At 43.3% G+C, this 18,190-nt stretch overlaps 1 protein-coding gene across 2 annotated transcripts in view; it reads right to left on the bottom strand.

Moving 5' to 3' along the window:
* LOC108792739 (ADP-dependent glucokinase-like) overlaps positions 1-16,468 on the bottom strand; it is a 54,813-nt gene extending 38,345 nt beyond the window's left edge. For both annotated transcript variants that reach the window (XR_001941585.1, XM_018563581.1), the window contains exons 1-3: positions 16,370-16,468; positions 15,883-16,130; positions 3,894-4,053 (exon numbers count right to left, since the gene is read on the bottom strand). Coding sequence is in view for 1 of the 2 variants with exons in the window: in XM_018563581.1 (XP_018419083.1) it covers positions 3,894-4,053; positions 15,883-16,066 (344 nt within the window). In the remaining variant the exon portion in view is untranslated. The remainder of the gene's footprint in view (positions 1-3,893; positions 4,054-15,882; positions 16,131-16,369) is intronic.
* Positions 16,469-18,190: the final 1,722 nt, after the last annotated feature.

Consider the following 18,190-nt stretch of genomic DNA (forward strand, 5'->3'; position numbering starts at 1 on the left):
ATTTGTAAACTGGGCATGTTGGGTATCGTTTTACTCGTTGTAACCTCATCTTTTATATTTCATTTAAAAAATTGGTATTTTGTTGTGTTTTGGGGCATTTAATTAAATTTTTCACTAAATGTTGGGGTTTAATAAGGAGTTGCGCTAATATTGCGCAACATAAAAATTTGCAACTACCACCATTTTATTCTATAGGGTCTTGGCATTCAGAAAATATATAATGTTTGGGGGTTTTAAGTCATTTTGAGGCCTAAAATGTGGAATAGAACATTGGTGCAAAAAATTTAAAAAAGGCCTCAGTCACGAAGGGGTTAATGTCACTTTAAGTGCTAGTTTTGGTCTAGGTTAAAAAATAAAAGGTATACTCACCTGAAGGGGATTCGATTAATGTCACTTGTGGCTGCAGCTCAGAAGAGATTAATGTATGCTGGCACTGCACCCATCCTCTGAAGCAGTCACTGGAGCTAGCTCCTCATTCCTTACTCATCTGATTTTTTGTTTACTTTCTCAGGGAATGGTGGAACGGATATAGAAAGGGGATAGAAATCTCAAGAGTTATTGGAAAAGAGGAAACTGGACTTAACTTGGGGATACACGACAGGGATGTCTGTGTGATCACTTGGCTGCAACAATCAAGTCTCTGATGACTTCCATGACTATGCATAGGATGCACCCACTCTGCAGAGTAAGCCCCAGGAACCTTTTGTAAACTTCCTGTAAAGCTAGTTTCTTTCTCCATAGAGGATCTCTTCTAATTTGACCTAATCTGTGTGTATGATCATGTCGGTGCCCAACTAGTGGACTTGTTGACTCCATGATCGAAGTGAACTTTGAAATTTCACCCCAAAGTTCGGTGCTGTTCCATGAGACCAGTACAGGGTGAATGTCAGCCGACCAGCTACTGGAGCAGTAGATCACACATGGCTCCTCCCTACTGAGGTTGATCATGGCCAAATGGTTGTATAATTATTTCAGTCAGACCATAATAACAATAATATCAAGAGCCCTCTGCAGCTTCCGAGACCAGATTACAAAAGGAAATTCAGCCCAGATGGCTAGTGTAAGTTCCACATGCAGCATCAGCAACCTTTCCCTCCATATCACATGACATGTGCCCACTGCCAGGTTACTGCAGGGATGATAGTGATCCAATTAAAGTCGAACGTGCCTAGATGGAGAGGACCTTTGAGCATACATACGAATCAAGCTCTTCTTTTGGCAAGCTGCTGGGGATTATCAGAGAAGAGCAGCAGGTAGAGGGCAGGAGCGGCAGCACCATGGCTCCGGGTGCAGCAGCATCACCTCCTCATCTTCACCTGTAGTGTAGCAACAGTGCAAAAAGACCAACTAGAGCCAGGCACCAGCACCAACAGCTTCCAGGGAAGCCAGAACTCAAGTTCATCATGTCCCCTAAGCACTGGTTCACAAAAAGACACTTGTGACACCGGAGGCAACATGGGAGCTGGGCACTCAGGGTTTGCTGACATCACTGGAGCCCATTGGTGGCTGTAGGAATGAGCAATGGGAGAGAAAAGACAAGATAAGGATGGGATTAACCTGACTGCTCACACCCTTCAAGGGTTTATATTTTTACATGTGATGAGGCCATGGCTTGCCTTTATGCATTCCCCTGTCTGCCTATACCTGCCAGACATGACAAATAAGTCTTAGGAGTTAAGGATAACCAGATCAGGGCACATACACGCTGGACTCTATAAAGCACTCAGGGTGCATTTGCCCATATTCCAGGCATGTGCCGTGTCCAGATCTGTGAGAATTACGGATCTGGATGCATCACCACAAAGGCCAGTGTGAATGAAGGTTCATTCAGAAAGTGTGCTTGATAGTAAGAGAAAGGTGTGCAGGCATGGTGGGTGCTAAGGGAAGGAGTGATGCAGGAACACTGGATTCCAACAGAAGTAGTGGTGTAATATGGTGGGTGGTGATAGATGACAGGTATGGGAGCGATGATAGAGGGGGGCTGCACACACAGTGACAGATACATATCTGTAAGCACGGTACCGGAGGGGGTTTGGTTGAAAGTGCAGTAGGGGGCTGCTGTGGGGAGGTGTGGGGTGATAGTGGGGGGAGGGGGACTGGCTGACATTGCAGAAGGTGAGAATGGAGGATAGTGGGGAGTGAGGGGACTCTGGCTGATGTTGCAGATTGGGGGTGGGGGATTGGCCAATAGTGAGGAGAGAGGGCAGGCTGACATTCCAGGAGGGTTTTGGAATAAAAGATAGGTGCATGCACTGTACGTGCTAATAGAAAGGGGAATACAGGTGAAGTGAAGGAGAGAGATTTGATCGAGGGGTAGGCTGCGGTACCCAGCAGCTAAAAGAGATGCTGCAAGCCAGCCTGGAAGCTACAGGGAATGTGCTCACACTGCTGGAGATTCTGACATAGGGCATAACAGACTGTCACAGGCGGCCGAGCGCTGCAGGAGGAGAGCGTTGTGAGCAGCCGGCATCTCTCCTCCCCGCACCGCTTAGCCTCCTGTCACAGATCGGGAGTGCGGCGTGGGCGGAGACAGCTTGCAGTGCTGTGACAGGAGGCTAAGCTCTGCTCGGTCAGCCTCCTGTGACAGCGTGTTAGGAAGGAGAGCGAGTACAAACACACGGTGATCACCGTTTGTAAATCATTGAGGACAGAGTAGGTTTACTATATCCTGAATTATGAATAAATGGGAAGTGATCTACATCACCTCCTGTTCATTCAGGATTGTGGTTATAGTAAACACACTATGTCCACAAGTACTGAGTCCACACTCAGTATAGTGGATTCCTGTTTATTTATAACCGTGGCTGCAGAAAAAGAGATTGTGGACACAGAGTCCTCAATCTCTTTTTCTATTTTAAAACTGAATTAATCAGGGGTCTGTTTAGACCCCCAATATTTCCCCAAACCCCCTAAAAGTAAAGTCAAAAATTAAAATATTTAATAAAAAAAATTGAAAAAGAATAACAAATATTTTCAGTTTCGGCCTGACATTTTTTTTCATTTTGGTTTAGTTTTCAAATTTTCATTTCGGTGCATCTCTAGAAAGGAGTTGGAGAGATCACTACTGGAGGCAGAATATAATACCCCTAGTCGGCCCCGCTGGCTCTGAAAATACCTGAACAATGCCTGCATCCAATCAGATTGTTCAGGTATTTTGACAGCCAGCAGGGCAACAAACAAGATACTGAAAGCTTGGCCCAGCGGGAGATTCCTCCATCCACACAGTTTAGCTTAGGTCCCGTTCACATTGAGCGATTTATCCCGCGATATCGCGGCAATTTACCGCGCGATATCGCTCTCCAATGCTTCTCAATGGGGCAAAGGGTCCTGCTGTCGCGGGTCGTGCGTCGCTACAGCAGGACCCTTTTTGGAGCGGATTTAGCCGCGATTCAAGCTTGCTCAATGCAAGCATTTGCGCGATATCGCGCAAAATGCAAATCGCGCGATTTGCGAACCGCTCAATGTGAACGGGGCCTTAGATGGAGGAATCTGTTGCACTTCTCCATCTGACCATAAAAAAATCTGCAGAAAATCTATAGGTGTATGGCCAGCTTTAGGCAGAAACAGCTGAGCTGTAGGTGGCCAACGTAACAGTATATTCTAAAAGGGAAAGGGGAACATGTGCAGAGAAGAAAAAAAAAAACTTCACTAAGGATGCTTGTTTGGCATAGAGTCATAAAGTACACTAGCGCATAGCAATTCAGAAACCAGTTAAACTGGTTCCTTGTTGTCAGAATAATTTATTCCGATTGATTTATTATACATGTTTGCAAGCCCTATTTGCAAAACAATACATAGCATTGGAGTTGTCAGCATAGTATTCATGGAGTTAAGGTGGTTTTGTATAATTATAGCGAAGTTCATCTCAGTGGTTGCATTAATGAAACACTTACTCTGAAGCTGCACCAGGAGGAAAGAAATAGGCAAAACTCTCAGCCAACTGTGTCTCCGTCTCAATGAAGTTATGGTGAATCGGTTTATAACTAGGCTCTACAGCTGCTTCCTTCATCACAGCTACACCATCTACAATGATATCCAGGCAGCCGCCAAAACCTGTGTGGGAATACAAGTTTATAAAAGCTACAGGTTATAAAAGCACTTGTACTGACCCAATTCTTTTTATTTTAGGCCTTCATAGAATTGTGACCAAACTTATGGCTAGGACGGGTCATATGTTATTTGAAAAAAAAATGAAGACTCCCGATTGGTCTCAACTGATGTTTTTTAGAACTTTTCACTTACTATCCCTTCCGGTTTTTATATATCCTTCCCATCATGACTGATTGATAAAGTGACTGTGCACAAAATTGCCTGACGTTAGCATATTATTTTGCAGTGCACCTTGTACACTATGAGAAACATGAAATGCCTGGATTTAAAATATTTTGCATTCTGATGTTTTGTTCAGTTTCTTTTTTTTATATAAATCATTTTATCCAGAACATGTATAGATTTTTGACAGATAAAATATATAAAAGAAACAGAAATGTTTATTTCTTTTAGACAGCTTTAGAAAAGCTTTCAGAGTTTTTCAGTCCTTAGGTCATGGACTGAATGTTACACACTGCTGCAATTATGAACCACAAGTAGCTGTGATCTTACAATTCAATTGTGATTCACATGAAACAAGTGGCCTAGAATCAGTCAGGACTCAGGGCACATTTACACCTATTTTTCCAGTGTGTTGCAGTAACATGCGAGAAACTGCCATGCACATGTTTGTACTGCGATGATATTTATATTTAATGGTATATTTAATGGTATGCCAAAGCACTAAGGCAGAGCACCACAACACATGGTAACACACTACCAAGCATTGTGGTGAGTTATGTCACACACAAAAAAATTAATCTGCAGGTCTATTTCTTTGCCCATTCCTGGAAGTCTATTACGGTAATTTGACTGGAATGCCTTACCACAGCCCATGACATAACTTGTGATAATGCCCGTGCATAAGGCACCAGAACATAAAGTTTGAATTGGCCCTTAGATTCCCAGAAAAGCCATTTCAGAATTAATTTTCCCAAAGCTGAACAGTCACAAATTAAATGGCAACCATTGAAAAGCTGTTAGAGAGCAGGCACCTTCATTGTGGACTTGAGGGAGAAGCAAAGCCATCTCGCCACTGGAGTCTCAAAGATCATTAAAGCTGGTAAGTGATTCAATTTACCAGCGCCTTCCCAAAATTAAAAACAGTTTTGTGTAGTGTTGGCCTCTACAACGCATTTGCAGTCATGAGGGACCGGAAACAATAAACAAATAGTAAAAGAATCTCCGAATCCCAAAACCAACCTCTTCAACAAACTTTTTATTGTACAGACATTGCAGCAAAGTTTAACATTTTAGCTGCCAAATGCTGGTGTCTGCTTTGAATACATGTGATGTGTGGCTTGCCCAGCACATCACTGATGTAGACAATAATGGTTGGAAAGTACAACTGCTTTTTGTCAGCGCTGCGCAGAATACATACTATGCTTTGCTTGTGAGAAGCAGAAAAAAGCTAAACTCCGAGCATTCAGTGGAAAGATCGTTTTGTGGGTAAAGTTCTGCTTTAGATCCCATTCACAGTGAGCTACATAAAAATAATAAAAAAAGTTTTCAGCACTGATTTGAGCTGAGCGACTTTTAGAGACATTGAGCTACAGTGCACATATTGTCACGCTACGTAGCACTACTTTTGGCATGGACTTCGTAGCTGCTACATTGGGCTGTATCCAATCAAAAGAAGTCTTGATGTGACATAATTCCTCTTCCTGTTTCCTGCTTATATTTCTGTGCAAAAGTGACACTTCTGTAGCGCAACGTCACGCAATAATCGCTGGTAATGTGAGACATTGAGCTACACATACTAAAGTCTGTTGGGCCAAATCGCACGAAATCCGCCGAAAAATAGGTCATCTTCATGCGACAAGCTTGAGCTATAAGCTACAGGCGACATTGAGCTGTGAGATGTGAACAGCTCCATTGAAATGCATTGGAAGAGCTACATTGAGCTTCATGTTTGAGTGATTTATGAGCGGAAATCACGCTACAGTATGAATGGGGTCTTAAAGCAAGAGAACACAGTATACTTGCAAATTATGACAAAGTTACTTCGAACTGTGAAGGTTCTCATTCATCCAGGTCATGGTATATCTGTAAATAAATAAAATAAAGTGAAGTGAAGGCAACTGGACTTGCTGTATTTTTCTTAAAGACGTTTCACTGGTCACTCAACCAGCTTTCTCAATTCAATTCAAACTGAATTGAGAAAGCTGGTTGGATGACCAGTGAAACATCTTCAAGCAAAATACAGCAAGTCCAGTTGCCTTGACTTACTTTTTTACAGATAAAATTACTTCTGAGTTTGCGTAATCCAGGAGTGACAGCTCTGAACTCTCTCTTACTGCCCTCTTCTCTGATACCTGTTCCGCTCGTTTACTTTTGGCCACTGGGCAGAGCACAATTACGTAACTGCTGTGCATGCATGATGAGGTTGCATTATCCGAACACCAGTTCCACTCTTTGCCATCTCTTTGTACACTGCATTATGCAAATGCCACAGACAGTGGAAATTTAAAAATAAATAATAGGTGAAAGGAAAATCATCATTATGGTAGTGGAGACAGATTTTTTTTCCCCCACCAAAAAACGCTGTACTAGCATCAAGTGAAGGTGTCCTTTTTATTTTTAAAATGATACTTTAATCTTTGTTTGTGAATTGCTAGATCAATTAACGCTCCAGCTTCCCAAGTCAGCATATCATGGGTTAACTGGGGTGCTGTAATCATATTATGCATATGGTATTTAGCACCGTTATGTTAAAGAAAGAAGAATATGCCTAAGGAGCATGTATGCACATCAAGAGACGGGTAGCTAAAGCCTGCATCCATACATGCTATGTGAGGAAAGAGGTGTCATTTTCACCCCTGGAAAGGTCTTTAAATCCTGTCCATTGATGAACATTTCTTTAGCATAACTCCAGATCCAGATCTAAAAAGTTTAGTAACTCATAACTCAGATAGACTGCATTACTAATTACCAATGCAAGTTTAAATAATCTACACAACATTCTGGTTGCACAGAGGGATATATTTTTTACACAATGTAGGCTTCATTTCTATCTGGATGTCTATAGTCCCATTGTGAGGTTGAATACTCCAGCTCCAAAATGCATAAACATGTTTTAATTGTCAACTGTTTGCAAACCTTCAAAAACTGCCTGACTAATTCTTCAAGCTAGAAAAAAAATATTTGTCAGTCCTTGTTTACTTAGATGTCAGTGACCTTATACAACCTCAGTGCTATACTTACTGGATGTCAGTTATCTCACTTTCACTAGTGAGGACTTGAAAAATTGCTTTGCACATTTCACAAACTGATTTGTTGGAATTATGTAATTAATTCAGTGCCTAAAAGTAAAAGTGGACAATCTCTCAACCCATTTTGGCAGGATCAAGCGTTGAACTTTGAGGCAGCTTCTGAAGCCCTGCACTAGCATTCTTAGGGAATAATATAATTTGTTTTGTATTCACTATTAAGCTCTTTTGTCTGCATTTTTTGGAGGACACATCTCTGCTTTAGATAATCATTACATGGTTATATTGCCACCTGCAGCAGTAGGATGCTAGCTGCAACTAAAAAACAAAAGACAGCCTAGGGGGCTCCCATTCCACAGCTATGGATAACTCAGGTAAATAACACACACAAGCATTCACACATATGGGCAGCAGCAAATCACAGGAGCGGGTGCAGTGTCCTCCAATAAAGACAGAAAAAAGGAAATTACAGTATTTTCTCTTTTATTTATGGAGCACATAGCTCTGCTTTAGATATTTATCAATTGGATGCCTCAAGCAGTGCTACAACGATGCCGGCAAGAAATAAGGAGGTGGAAAATAGAGTAACAGTCTTAAAAAAACAATGCAGACCAGTCAAATGGTCGGCTGCAAAACTTTGGGCAACAGGTTGAATGGAAAAAATATAACAGTGTATGTCGAGGTGGACTGTTCGTCATCACTCCCCAAGAACCTTGTATAAAACCCCTTGTTTGTCATTGAGACTGCACCAGCTCTAAAAATCCACCGAGTGCACAGAGACACTGGCAGGTTTTTTTTTTTTTTACCTGGTTGTGCTTGGGCACATGCGCCTTTGACCCAAGAAACAAAGCCTTCTTGGGATACCCAAGGCTGGGAGACTGGAACCCAACAAAACGACTTACAGACAATGCAAAATGGCTCCTCCACAGTCTCTTGCATTTAGGGAAAACGGAGGCTTGACCCCCCTTCCCCTCTGAAATGTTGCTTCTTCAATGCCTCACCAACTGAGAATGTAGGTTAGGCCCCCTTATCTGGGGTACTTACAATCTAATGGTCACGCTATCCTGGTCACAGCAGCTAGCTACCACCTGGCAGGAGCAGTAGCTTGTGAACTCACTGAAGTAATCAGCAGAAGTCTGGCATGATGAGCAGTATGTAGCCCCACACACAGTAGTGTGCAGCCACACATGTGATTTTTAAGCCAGGAGCGTGTTTTGCAGAACCACCCCTTCCTCCTTCCATCATTTCCTGCTCCTGTCAGGGCAGAATCCAAAATACAGAAATAAACTATATTGCCAAACGTATTGTCAATAGCTACAGACCTCCAAACTTCATGTGGCCTTCAGATTGGCACAACAGTGCGTACAGAGCTTCATGGAATGGGTTTCCATGGCCGAGCAGCTGCATCCAAGCTTTACATCACCAACTGCAATGCTAAGCGTTGGATGCAGTGGTGTAAAGCATGCCGCCACTGGACTCTAGAGAAGTGGAGGCATGTTCTCTGGAGTGACAAATCACGCTTCTCTGTCTGGCAATCCGATGGACGTGTCTGGGTTTGGTGGCTGCAAGGAGAACGGTACTCGCCTGACTGCATTGTGCCAAGTGTAAAGTTTGGTGGAGGGGGGTATTATGGTGTGGGGTTGTTTTTCAGGGGTTGGGCTTGGCCCCTTAGTTCCATGCAAGGGAACTCTTAAGGCATCAGCATACCAACACATTTTGGACAATTTCATGCTCCCAACTTTGTGGGAACAGTTTGGGGATGGCCCCTTCTTGTTCCAACATGACTGCATAAAGACATAGATGAGCGAGTTTGGGGTGGAGGAACTTGACTGGCCTGCACTGAGCCCTGACCTCAACCCGATAGAACACCTTTGGGATGAAATGGAGCAGAGACTGCGAGCCAGGCTTTTTCGGCCACATGCTTTATACCTCTGCATCTGACGCTTTGCATTGCACTTGGAGATGCAAGGCTTGGATGCCGCCTTCTCGGCCATGGAAACCCATTCCATGAAGCTCTCTATGCACTGTTGTTGGGCCAATCTGAAGGCCACACGAAGTTTGGAGGTCTGTAGCTATTGACTCTGCAGACAGTTGGTGACTTCTGTGCACTGTGGGCTTCAGCCTGCACTGACCCCGCTCTGTAATTTTATGTGGCCTACCACTTCGTGGCTGAGTTACTGTTCTCAGTTGCTTCCACTTTGTTATAATACCACTAACAGGTGACCGTAGAATATTTAGTAGCAAGGAGATTTCACGGAACACCTGAATTAAATTTGGAGGGGTGTCCCAATACTTTTGGCAATATAGTGTATATCTATCTCTTTGTGGAGCCACAAGATTTTCTTGTTTGCAAACTCTAATCATTGCAGGCAGAAGTACAGGCTTCTATTCTTATCCTTCTATTATAAACTTAGTTCAAGTTAAAATCTACTTTGAATTAAAAAAAGGAAGTGAGAATGGTAAATAGCTGTGTCCATGGTGAATGTCACACCTAATGCCTTATGGAGGCAATCCAAATTTTGCATACTTTTCTTCACAACGTGACAAACTAGCTGTAACTGGTTGAGCAGGCCTGACGGCTAAACACAGCCTCGTGCCCAGTACAAATCCCTGTTTAATGTAGAGCTAAACCATACCTGGGCTATGACCTGTTTGCGAAAGCATAAAACAATAGCCATGGTTTTTTTTTCCATAAAATGCTGTTTTCACCTTGTTTCATCTTTCTTTGCATCTGTATGCTGCTGATCGTCTTCAGCCTATTTTAGCCACTTCCTATCTACATGTACTAGCTCCATAGTAAGCTACACATCATTACTCAGAACTAGGGATGTCCCGATACCACTTTTTTAAAGACCAATTACAAGTACTGTCCCTCAGGTACTTGCCGATACCAATTACCAATACTTTTTCTTAAAGGGACATGTGACATTTTTTCTAAAACAATACAGACTAATGATTTTAGGACAGTTTCTTGCAAAGCATGTTCACAATATTTTCCATATCCAATCCAATTTATCAGTCATTGCTTCATATCAGTAATACTGTATAATTTCTGGTTTAATTGGGGGAAGTGGGACAGATTGGAAGAGGCAGGGAAGAATTGTTACTCCATTTCTGCAACCTGATCATTTAAAGAGTTATAATTCTCCCCTGCTAACTTGAATCGGTTAAATTGTAACCTATTCAGGTTAGCAGGGGAGAATAGGTTACATTTGAACCTATTCAGGATAGCAGGGGAGAATAGGTTACATTTTAACCTATTCAGGATAGCAGGGGAGAATTGTAACTATTTCTGCAGTGTACTGGAACTGTGTAGTATGGATCATTTAACCTATTCAAGTTAGCAGGGGAGAATTGTAACTCTATTTCTGCAGTGTACTGGAAGTGTGTACTGTGTACTATGGATCATTAACGGTTAAATAATCCACACAGTTCCGGGACCAGTACACAGCAGAAATAGAGTCAGGCTGGGTTCACACCTAGGCGTTATCGAATATGCGCATTTGTTACACGTTTCGTGTCGCGCAACAAACGCACGTTTCCGAGGATTACTAGGCTGTATCCCAATGGAAAGGCGCGACAAAAACGCCCCAAAGAAGCTCCTGTACTTCTTAGGGCGTAGGGCGTTTTGTAGCGCGTTCATACGGCCTGTAACAAGCCCAGGTGTGAACCATACCCATAGGAAATAATGGGATTTTGGTGTTTGAGCGTTTTGCAGAGCGTAGGAACGCGCTACAAAACGCCCAGGTGTGAACCTGGCCTTACACTTCTCCACTGCTTCTTCCAATCTGTCCAACTTCCCTAGCGAAATACCGAAACCCAGCTAATGACCACGTCCCGTATGACGGCCGCAGCAAGCCCTGACACAGTTTCCCTCACCACAGCCATCTCACAGGAGCGCGGCGCTGTGCGACATTGTCTTCCCCTGTCTCTCTTAGGTAGGCGGCGATGTGCAGCAGTGTTGTCCCCTGTCGCTCTTTTGGCCCGGTGTCTCTTACGGATTGTGGGAGGAGCTTCTGTCAGGCAGGCTGCTTATAGGACCCCAACAAGCGCAGTACCTCTGGGCAGCCTGAAGCGATCTAAAAATTAATGTGCTGGTTTCAGCCCTATGAATTGGGGCATTTTCACAAATGCCCTGTATCGGTCCAGATACCAATACTAGTATTGGTATCGGGAGATCCCTACTCAGAACCGATTTTGTGACAACCCCTGTGCAATGTGTGTCAGTAAAACCGTTGTAGTCTCCATCCAAAGTGACAACACAGGTAGTTAGCGGTCATCTCATAAAAGGAAATGCCTTTACAAGCATCATTATGCCAGGATCATCAGGTATTTTAATGAAAGCTGCATATTTCAAAAAATTTAAAATAACTTTTAGAATTAAAATTGTGTGACATACGGCGGAAAAAACACAACCGTTCCCAGCTGGCCACGTCAGTATGCCATACGTTGGTGGCATTTACTATTCTTCTAAAAACGCTTCCTTGGCTGTTATTAACAGTCAGAAATTCTGGTGAGTGCCCAGTCACTGGGGGGTGTCTTTTGATTGCACGGAGGAGCACCATCGTATCGGAACACTGATTTGTTTGAGATTTAATTTGTTGCATCTGCACTTTGAGAAAGTTTTTTCTTTTTCCCTTTTTTTCACTTGAAAAGGTCGTTCACATTTTCACCAATAAGGATTGGACTTTTGCTGTGGACTGATTGTTTGGATATTAACCTTTGGATTTGTTATCTTTACACATGTCACTGGTTCACAATAATTTATGTTTTGATTTGTTACACGTGATGTTATAGTTTTACACAATATTTTATTCACTTTTATATTGCATATACACATCATTGGAAGGTTTTTGGCGCTGTACAGTTTATTAAGGATTGATTGAGGCAATAGCCTTTGTGTAGCAGCTTTTAACCTCTGTTGTTTCTTGATTGACTTCCATTAGCGCAGATTAATTGACTACCAGTTTTATCTTTTAGATTTAGTCAGAAAAGTATTTTTTTTTTTGTGCTCCGATACTGATTTTAGTGTGTTCTATCAATTGAATTGTGCATTTTTATCGGTTTACGATTGATTTGATAAACATTTGTGCAATTATCGCAGGGCCTACACATTTAGTAGCACCATCTTTTTATTCTACCGGGCCTGCGCTTTCAGAAAATATATGGTTTGGGGGGGGGTCTTTTACAAACGCTAGCAACGCATTGGTAGAAAAAACTGGAAAAATTGCAAAAATAGTGTGGCCAGCTGAGCTGTAAGCTGTAAGGGCTTGGCAGGTGTCTGTTGTGTAGCACATGTGCATTACAATATGAGAAATCTGTTCCTTATCACGGTGGTCAAAAAGGAAGCCAATTCTACTGTTGTATGGCCAACCATTACTCCCCTACTCCGCACACATTTGGATGAGCTGCACACACGGTTGCAGCATTTTTCCAACAAAGTCTCAATAAGCTATAAGAAAATTTTCTGAAATTTGCAAGTGCTCATTGTTCAGGAGCAAACCAACATACTGCCCAACAGTACATGACATTAATATGTCATAGATACTTATTTACATTGCTGCCAAATATTGGTCTGTATCGCTGAGATTACCCAGATCAATCAATTACATTTTACCTGGCAGAATAGCTGGAACATTTATGAGAGTTGCTTTAACCCCTTCATGACTGAGGCCCTTTTTTCCATTTTTGCACCCATGTTATATTATAGGATGTTCACTTTGCAAGGGAATTTTCACTTAGATTAATGCATAAGGTGAAGTTCGGCAGACTTCATTCAATAATGTACAAACAAAAATACTGTTTTTAGTTTCCTTGCATGTGATCTGTATTGTTTACAAAGGGCATTTGCACCACATTCATTAAGCTATGGGAAAATTCCCTTGCAAAGTGAAGAGCATATTTACCTTTAGTAAATCAACCCCATTGTCTTGTGTAAAATGGTGTATGGTGTCTGCATTTCAAAAGCATTTGAAAAGTGCTGAAGGGTTTTGGGTTCATTTCAATTGAGCAGTAATTACAGGATAGTGTACAGAGCTAGACCTGAGGTACCCAACCCAATGATCACAATCTCCCAGATCGTCAACAGCTGACTGGTAGATCTCTGGTGCAGAATTTTAAAGGAAAACTATTTGGAGAGTGAAATGCACTCATCTCCATAGTTAGGGCCGATGTATGACAATGCAGCTGTCACAGGTCAGCTCTATAGATTGAGAACTGAGCGATCACAAACTGCTGATTGTTCAGTTCCCGATCTTCTCCCTGCAGAGAGCGGTGACTGCCAGTCACTGCTCCCCACAGGGATTCCCCCCTTCCCCCTCTGTTCCTCCAGCGCTGACTGGAGGGACAGACACAGCTGGCTGCACAGCTGGCTCTGGCACAAGGGAGGCAGAGCCAGCTGTCAATCAGGTAGTGGGGTGGACCCCAACAATATTCCCTGGCTGTAGCGTGGCTCTGTCCTATCAGCAGATAGCGGGCACTAGCCAGCTCTATATTAAAACTTTGGATCACAGCAGTACATTAGTAAAATGTCCTCCTGTGACCCAAAAGAGAACGAACGCCAAAAAAGTTTTGGCCATAGTTCTCTTTTAAGCTATCAAAAGAAAAAACAAGTTTTATGAATTTTGCTAGTGGTACTGTAGCCTCCATTTTTTTTGTAAAGGGAAATGGTTAATGCTAAAGCTGAGAGCTCGCAACTTACTGCTGTGATGGACCACAATCTAAAAAAATGTATACACTAAATGTGAGATTGTAGTCCATCACGGGAGTGAGCTTGGAGCAGTGGCTACTTTACAACACACACAGGTGCCATAGGGAACAAAAATAGCCACCCTCCAGATGGAAAGAAAGCGTCAGAATGAATTCAGAGATGCTTTGAGGATCTACAGCTGATACATTTTCATTTAATAAACACTTGCTGTGGGTGGCCGTACATATACGGCCGGCCACTGAAGTGGTTATACCAAGAACACTGCAGCTATGTTCTTGGTGTCGTTTTAAACAGCAGGCGATTGCTGTTTCTGTACAAGGGATCCGGAGTCTGTACAGGCGCCAGATCGTTTGTGCGGTGCTGTGTCCTCCCCCTCTCTGCCTACGACGGGGTCGCCGCTGGCTTCCCCAGGCTCTGCTGTCCCCCCTGCAGGCCTGGCACAGCATATCTCCCCACATCGATCGGAGAGAGCTTAACAGGCTGATTTAATCTCCGATCACTAGACCCAGTAGTGATGTATAGGGCTGCAACAACTAATCGACATAATCGATTATAATCGATTATTGAAAAAGTATGTTTATTACATCACTCCCCGTGTCACTGTTTACAATTCTCCAGCTCTTAGAGCCAGGAGAAGAAGCTGGTGAAGCACATCTCTGCTTCATCAGCTTCTTTGGGATCCCTAGGTGACATTAGGGGTCTGAAAGACCCCTGATGTCTCCATAAAAAGGACCAGTCACATTATATTTACTATTTCATAGGGGGCTTGTTAGCCCCCTATGCAATAGCAATAAAGTTAGTGTAAAAAAAAAAAAGAAGTGTTTACAAAAATTGAAGTTACATGTAATAAAAATGGGAATAAAAAGCATTTTTATCCTAAAAATACTGGTTTGATAAACATTTGCACAAATACTGTGCAACATAAAAAAAAATGCAACTAGCATTCTTTTATTCTACAGGGCCTCTGCTTTCGGAAAATTGTTTGGGGGTTTGAAGCTGTTTTCTAGCCAAAAATTCATATTTTATCATGTGTGTGCAAAGAATAGAAAATTGCTCCGGGTGGCAAGTTGTTAAAAAGGTACTTGAATGCATTTTATAGGATTTAACTCTTAGGCTGTCCGCAATGTGCATGTAACATTTCTGCAGATGCACCGCAGTGCTGCACAACGCACAGTATGAGGGGAATTTATCAAAACCGGAGCAGACAAAAAACGGGAACAGTTGCCCATGGCAACCAATCAGCTTCTCCCTTCAGTTTGTTCAGTTAAGATTTGAAAATGAAACAGATGCTGATTGGTTGCCGTGCACAGCTGCTCCAGATGTTGTCTGCTCCAGTTTTGATAAATTCCCCTCTATGTGTATTGTGATGCGCTACCATCCAGTGTATCATTGACAATAAATGCCGCCCATACTAACCACATACTGAAGTGTACATATCCACACACTGCAGAAAATGCACATTACTCTTCATGTCACCATAACACATACGTGTAATTTGGGTCCGTAGTGTTTACATACACTTTAATCCAGCACATAAATACATCAGTGTATATCAGCCACATCACAAATGTGTTAATATACACGATACTTCTTCCCTAAAACAATATTTTGTAAAAGATAAAAGGTCATGTCTAAACAGGTGGCTATGGGTCAGATCTTTTAGCTCTTTACCTTATTCATCCTTTGGCAAACTAAACTACGAAATAATATGAAAGGAGTACTTAGAATGAAACTACATCTCCCCATTATGCACAATGACAAAATGATGTTAATGAACAGTATGCATACATTGATTGCACTTTGTAAACACCTGTAATAATAAATACATTGCCTGCTTCATAAACAACCAACCAGTTACACAGATCACTGACTTACCAATGGCTATACGCGGAGGACGATGGACATCCAGTCCAACTTTTTGCTCAGCTCGAAGCAGAGATGATAACACCATGTCCAACCGGTTATGTAAGCTGTCCTCTTCCACATGGCGGAACCAGTAAGCGACCAGTAGGGCGAGTAGAGATAACAGCGGTAGACACAGGAGCTTGGGGGCAGCCATGAAATGCCTAGTACAGGTCCTCTTCAGAAGCCAAGGATTACCACATAGGTTGTCAGTGCTGTTGCTGTAAACAACAAAATAAGATCCTTCCAGACAGATAGCGGCTACTAGCACACAGACACACAGCAATCACACATGTATACTAAATACAGTACACAATGCTGCATCTGTGCAACACTGTGTACACTTCACTCACACACACAGCACATGTACAATCACATGCAGATAGTAGAGAATAACTGAGGTGAGAGCTGGAAGCTCATACAAGCCCCTGCCTGTTACTTCAGGTACAATACAAATCACCTTTCTCACACATCCAGCTTGTGTCATCCAACAAGCAGCCAGCTGCAGCTTCCCTGGCCCCGGCCTCTTCCTCTGGCTGAGGAGGAGCTATAAACACACACACACGGAAGCTTATCGACAACATGGAGAGCAATGCTGACTAACTGAGGGTGTGTCTGCTCTCCCTCTGGTATCTGCCCCTCTGCTTAGCATAGTCTTTGTGCCATGTCATCGCTGTCTACTCCTACCACTGCTATACTCACAGTACAAAGAAGGGGAATCTCCACTTTCCTTCAAAATAAAGGCATAGTCCAGCTTTTACAACAACAACAAAATACATGTATATTTCTGTTCAATTTCCTTTACATACATTTAATACAAAATCTATTGAAAGTGGAAAAAAAATTATAATTGCAAAGCAGAAAATGTGCATTCATTTTAGTTTTTGCTGCATTGGACCCTGCAAAGCATTGCAACCACAATCGGTGGATGATGGGTGCAATGCTTTGGCTCCTGCAGACTCTTCTTCCCGGCCCCTGTTGGTATCCAGGTACGGGCTTTCAGTTATGGGGCCGGAGGACGTGTCAATGGACTGCAAGTGCGCTGATGTACTACATTGTGAACGAGAAGTCTCTATGCCATGGTGGCAGGCGAGACTTAAGAGTTTTGCCATAATACGAAATCACCTGCACTCCATGCAGCGTACAGACCTTGAGTAAGAGGTTGGTGCTTGAAGTGACAACACGGATGGCGCCTTGTCAGATACAGTCCATAATAGAAGTCACCAGCACTCGATGAGTTGGCTGTTTGACGCATGTGACAATTGAATAAAAAGTGCTTTACTTCTTGCACATATTATAAAGAGTTTCTCCATTCACAGATCCTGGGAAAGGATGACATGGCTGTGCAGGCCAAGCCACACAGCTGCGCCAAAGTAAAAATTGAGGGGAGACTGCGAGAAGAACCCTGCGATGTAGGGTGTGCATAGGCGTTCCTGGACACCTCCCTGCCTGAGGCCGAGCGGGGATGGGGGGGTGCTTGTGATGCATGTTTTGGGGGATGGGGGGGAATAGATGCTCTTGGTGCACGTTCTGGGGGAGAGTTGGGCGGGTTGTGGTGCACAGCATCCCGCCCAGCTCATAGAGACATTACTGGTTGCCAGGAGGTGGGCAGGACGCTAACCAGGGGGTCCCTCTCAGCTCCAAGCCACCAGTGAGCTTGGTGGGACACCAGCCAAAGTGTCACAGGTTGCTAAGAGCTTTTAGCCCCCACGTGACCCAGTGAGATGTTGCCCGAAGCTGCCTCATTATGCCCTCATTCACACTGTAATCGGCCAGCATATACAGCTCCGTGCAGAGCGTACCAAGCAGCTCCCGGGAAGGACAGGTGCTGCGTGTGATTAATACGCAGCCCCCGTCCTTCTCTATGGGACTACGCAACCGTACGCCCCCCTACGCTCACTCGCCCTGCACGATCCTGTCTGTGTCCAAGCCATGGAACTGCAAGTGACATTATGCATAATATAACAAACTCACTTTAACCAGTTGCCGTCCGCCCGTAGTAGAAAAACGGACGGACGGCACTGTCGCATTTGCGGGTTGCCGTCGCCAGACGGCATTTTTTTTCTGCTCGAAACCAATCAGAATAAAGAGTTATTAATTTTCAAAATGTCCCCCTCAATAAGGTGACGAACCACATAAACAAATGCAGCGACAAGCGAAACAAGGGTGGGGTTGGGAAGCTCATCTGGAAGACAGCTGACAAAGGTGAGGGGGGTCACAACGGCTCCTGTTTAAAAAGGGGTCTTCAGCCAATCAGAGGCCATCGAAGAAAAATAGTTTT

The sequence above is a fragment of the Nanorana parkeri genome, unplaced genomic scaffold, assembly GCF_000935625.1.
Source record: "Nanorana parkeri isolate BGI_ZX_2015 unplaced genomic scaffold, ASM93562v1 scaffold677, whole genome shotgun sequence".
Taxonomy (NCBI): domain Eukaryota; kingdom Metazoa; phylum Chordata; class Amphibia; order Anura; family Dicroglossidae; genus Nanorana; species Nanorana parkeri.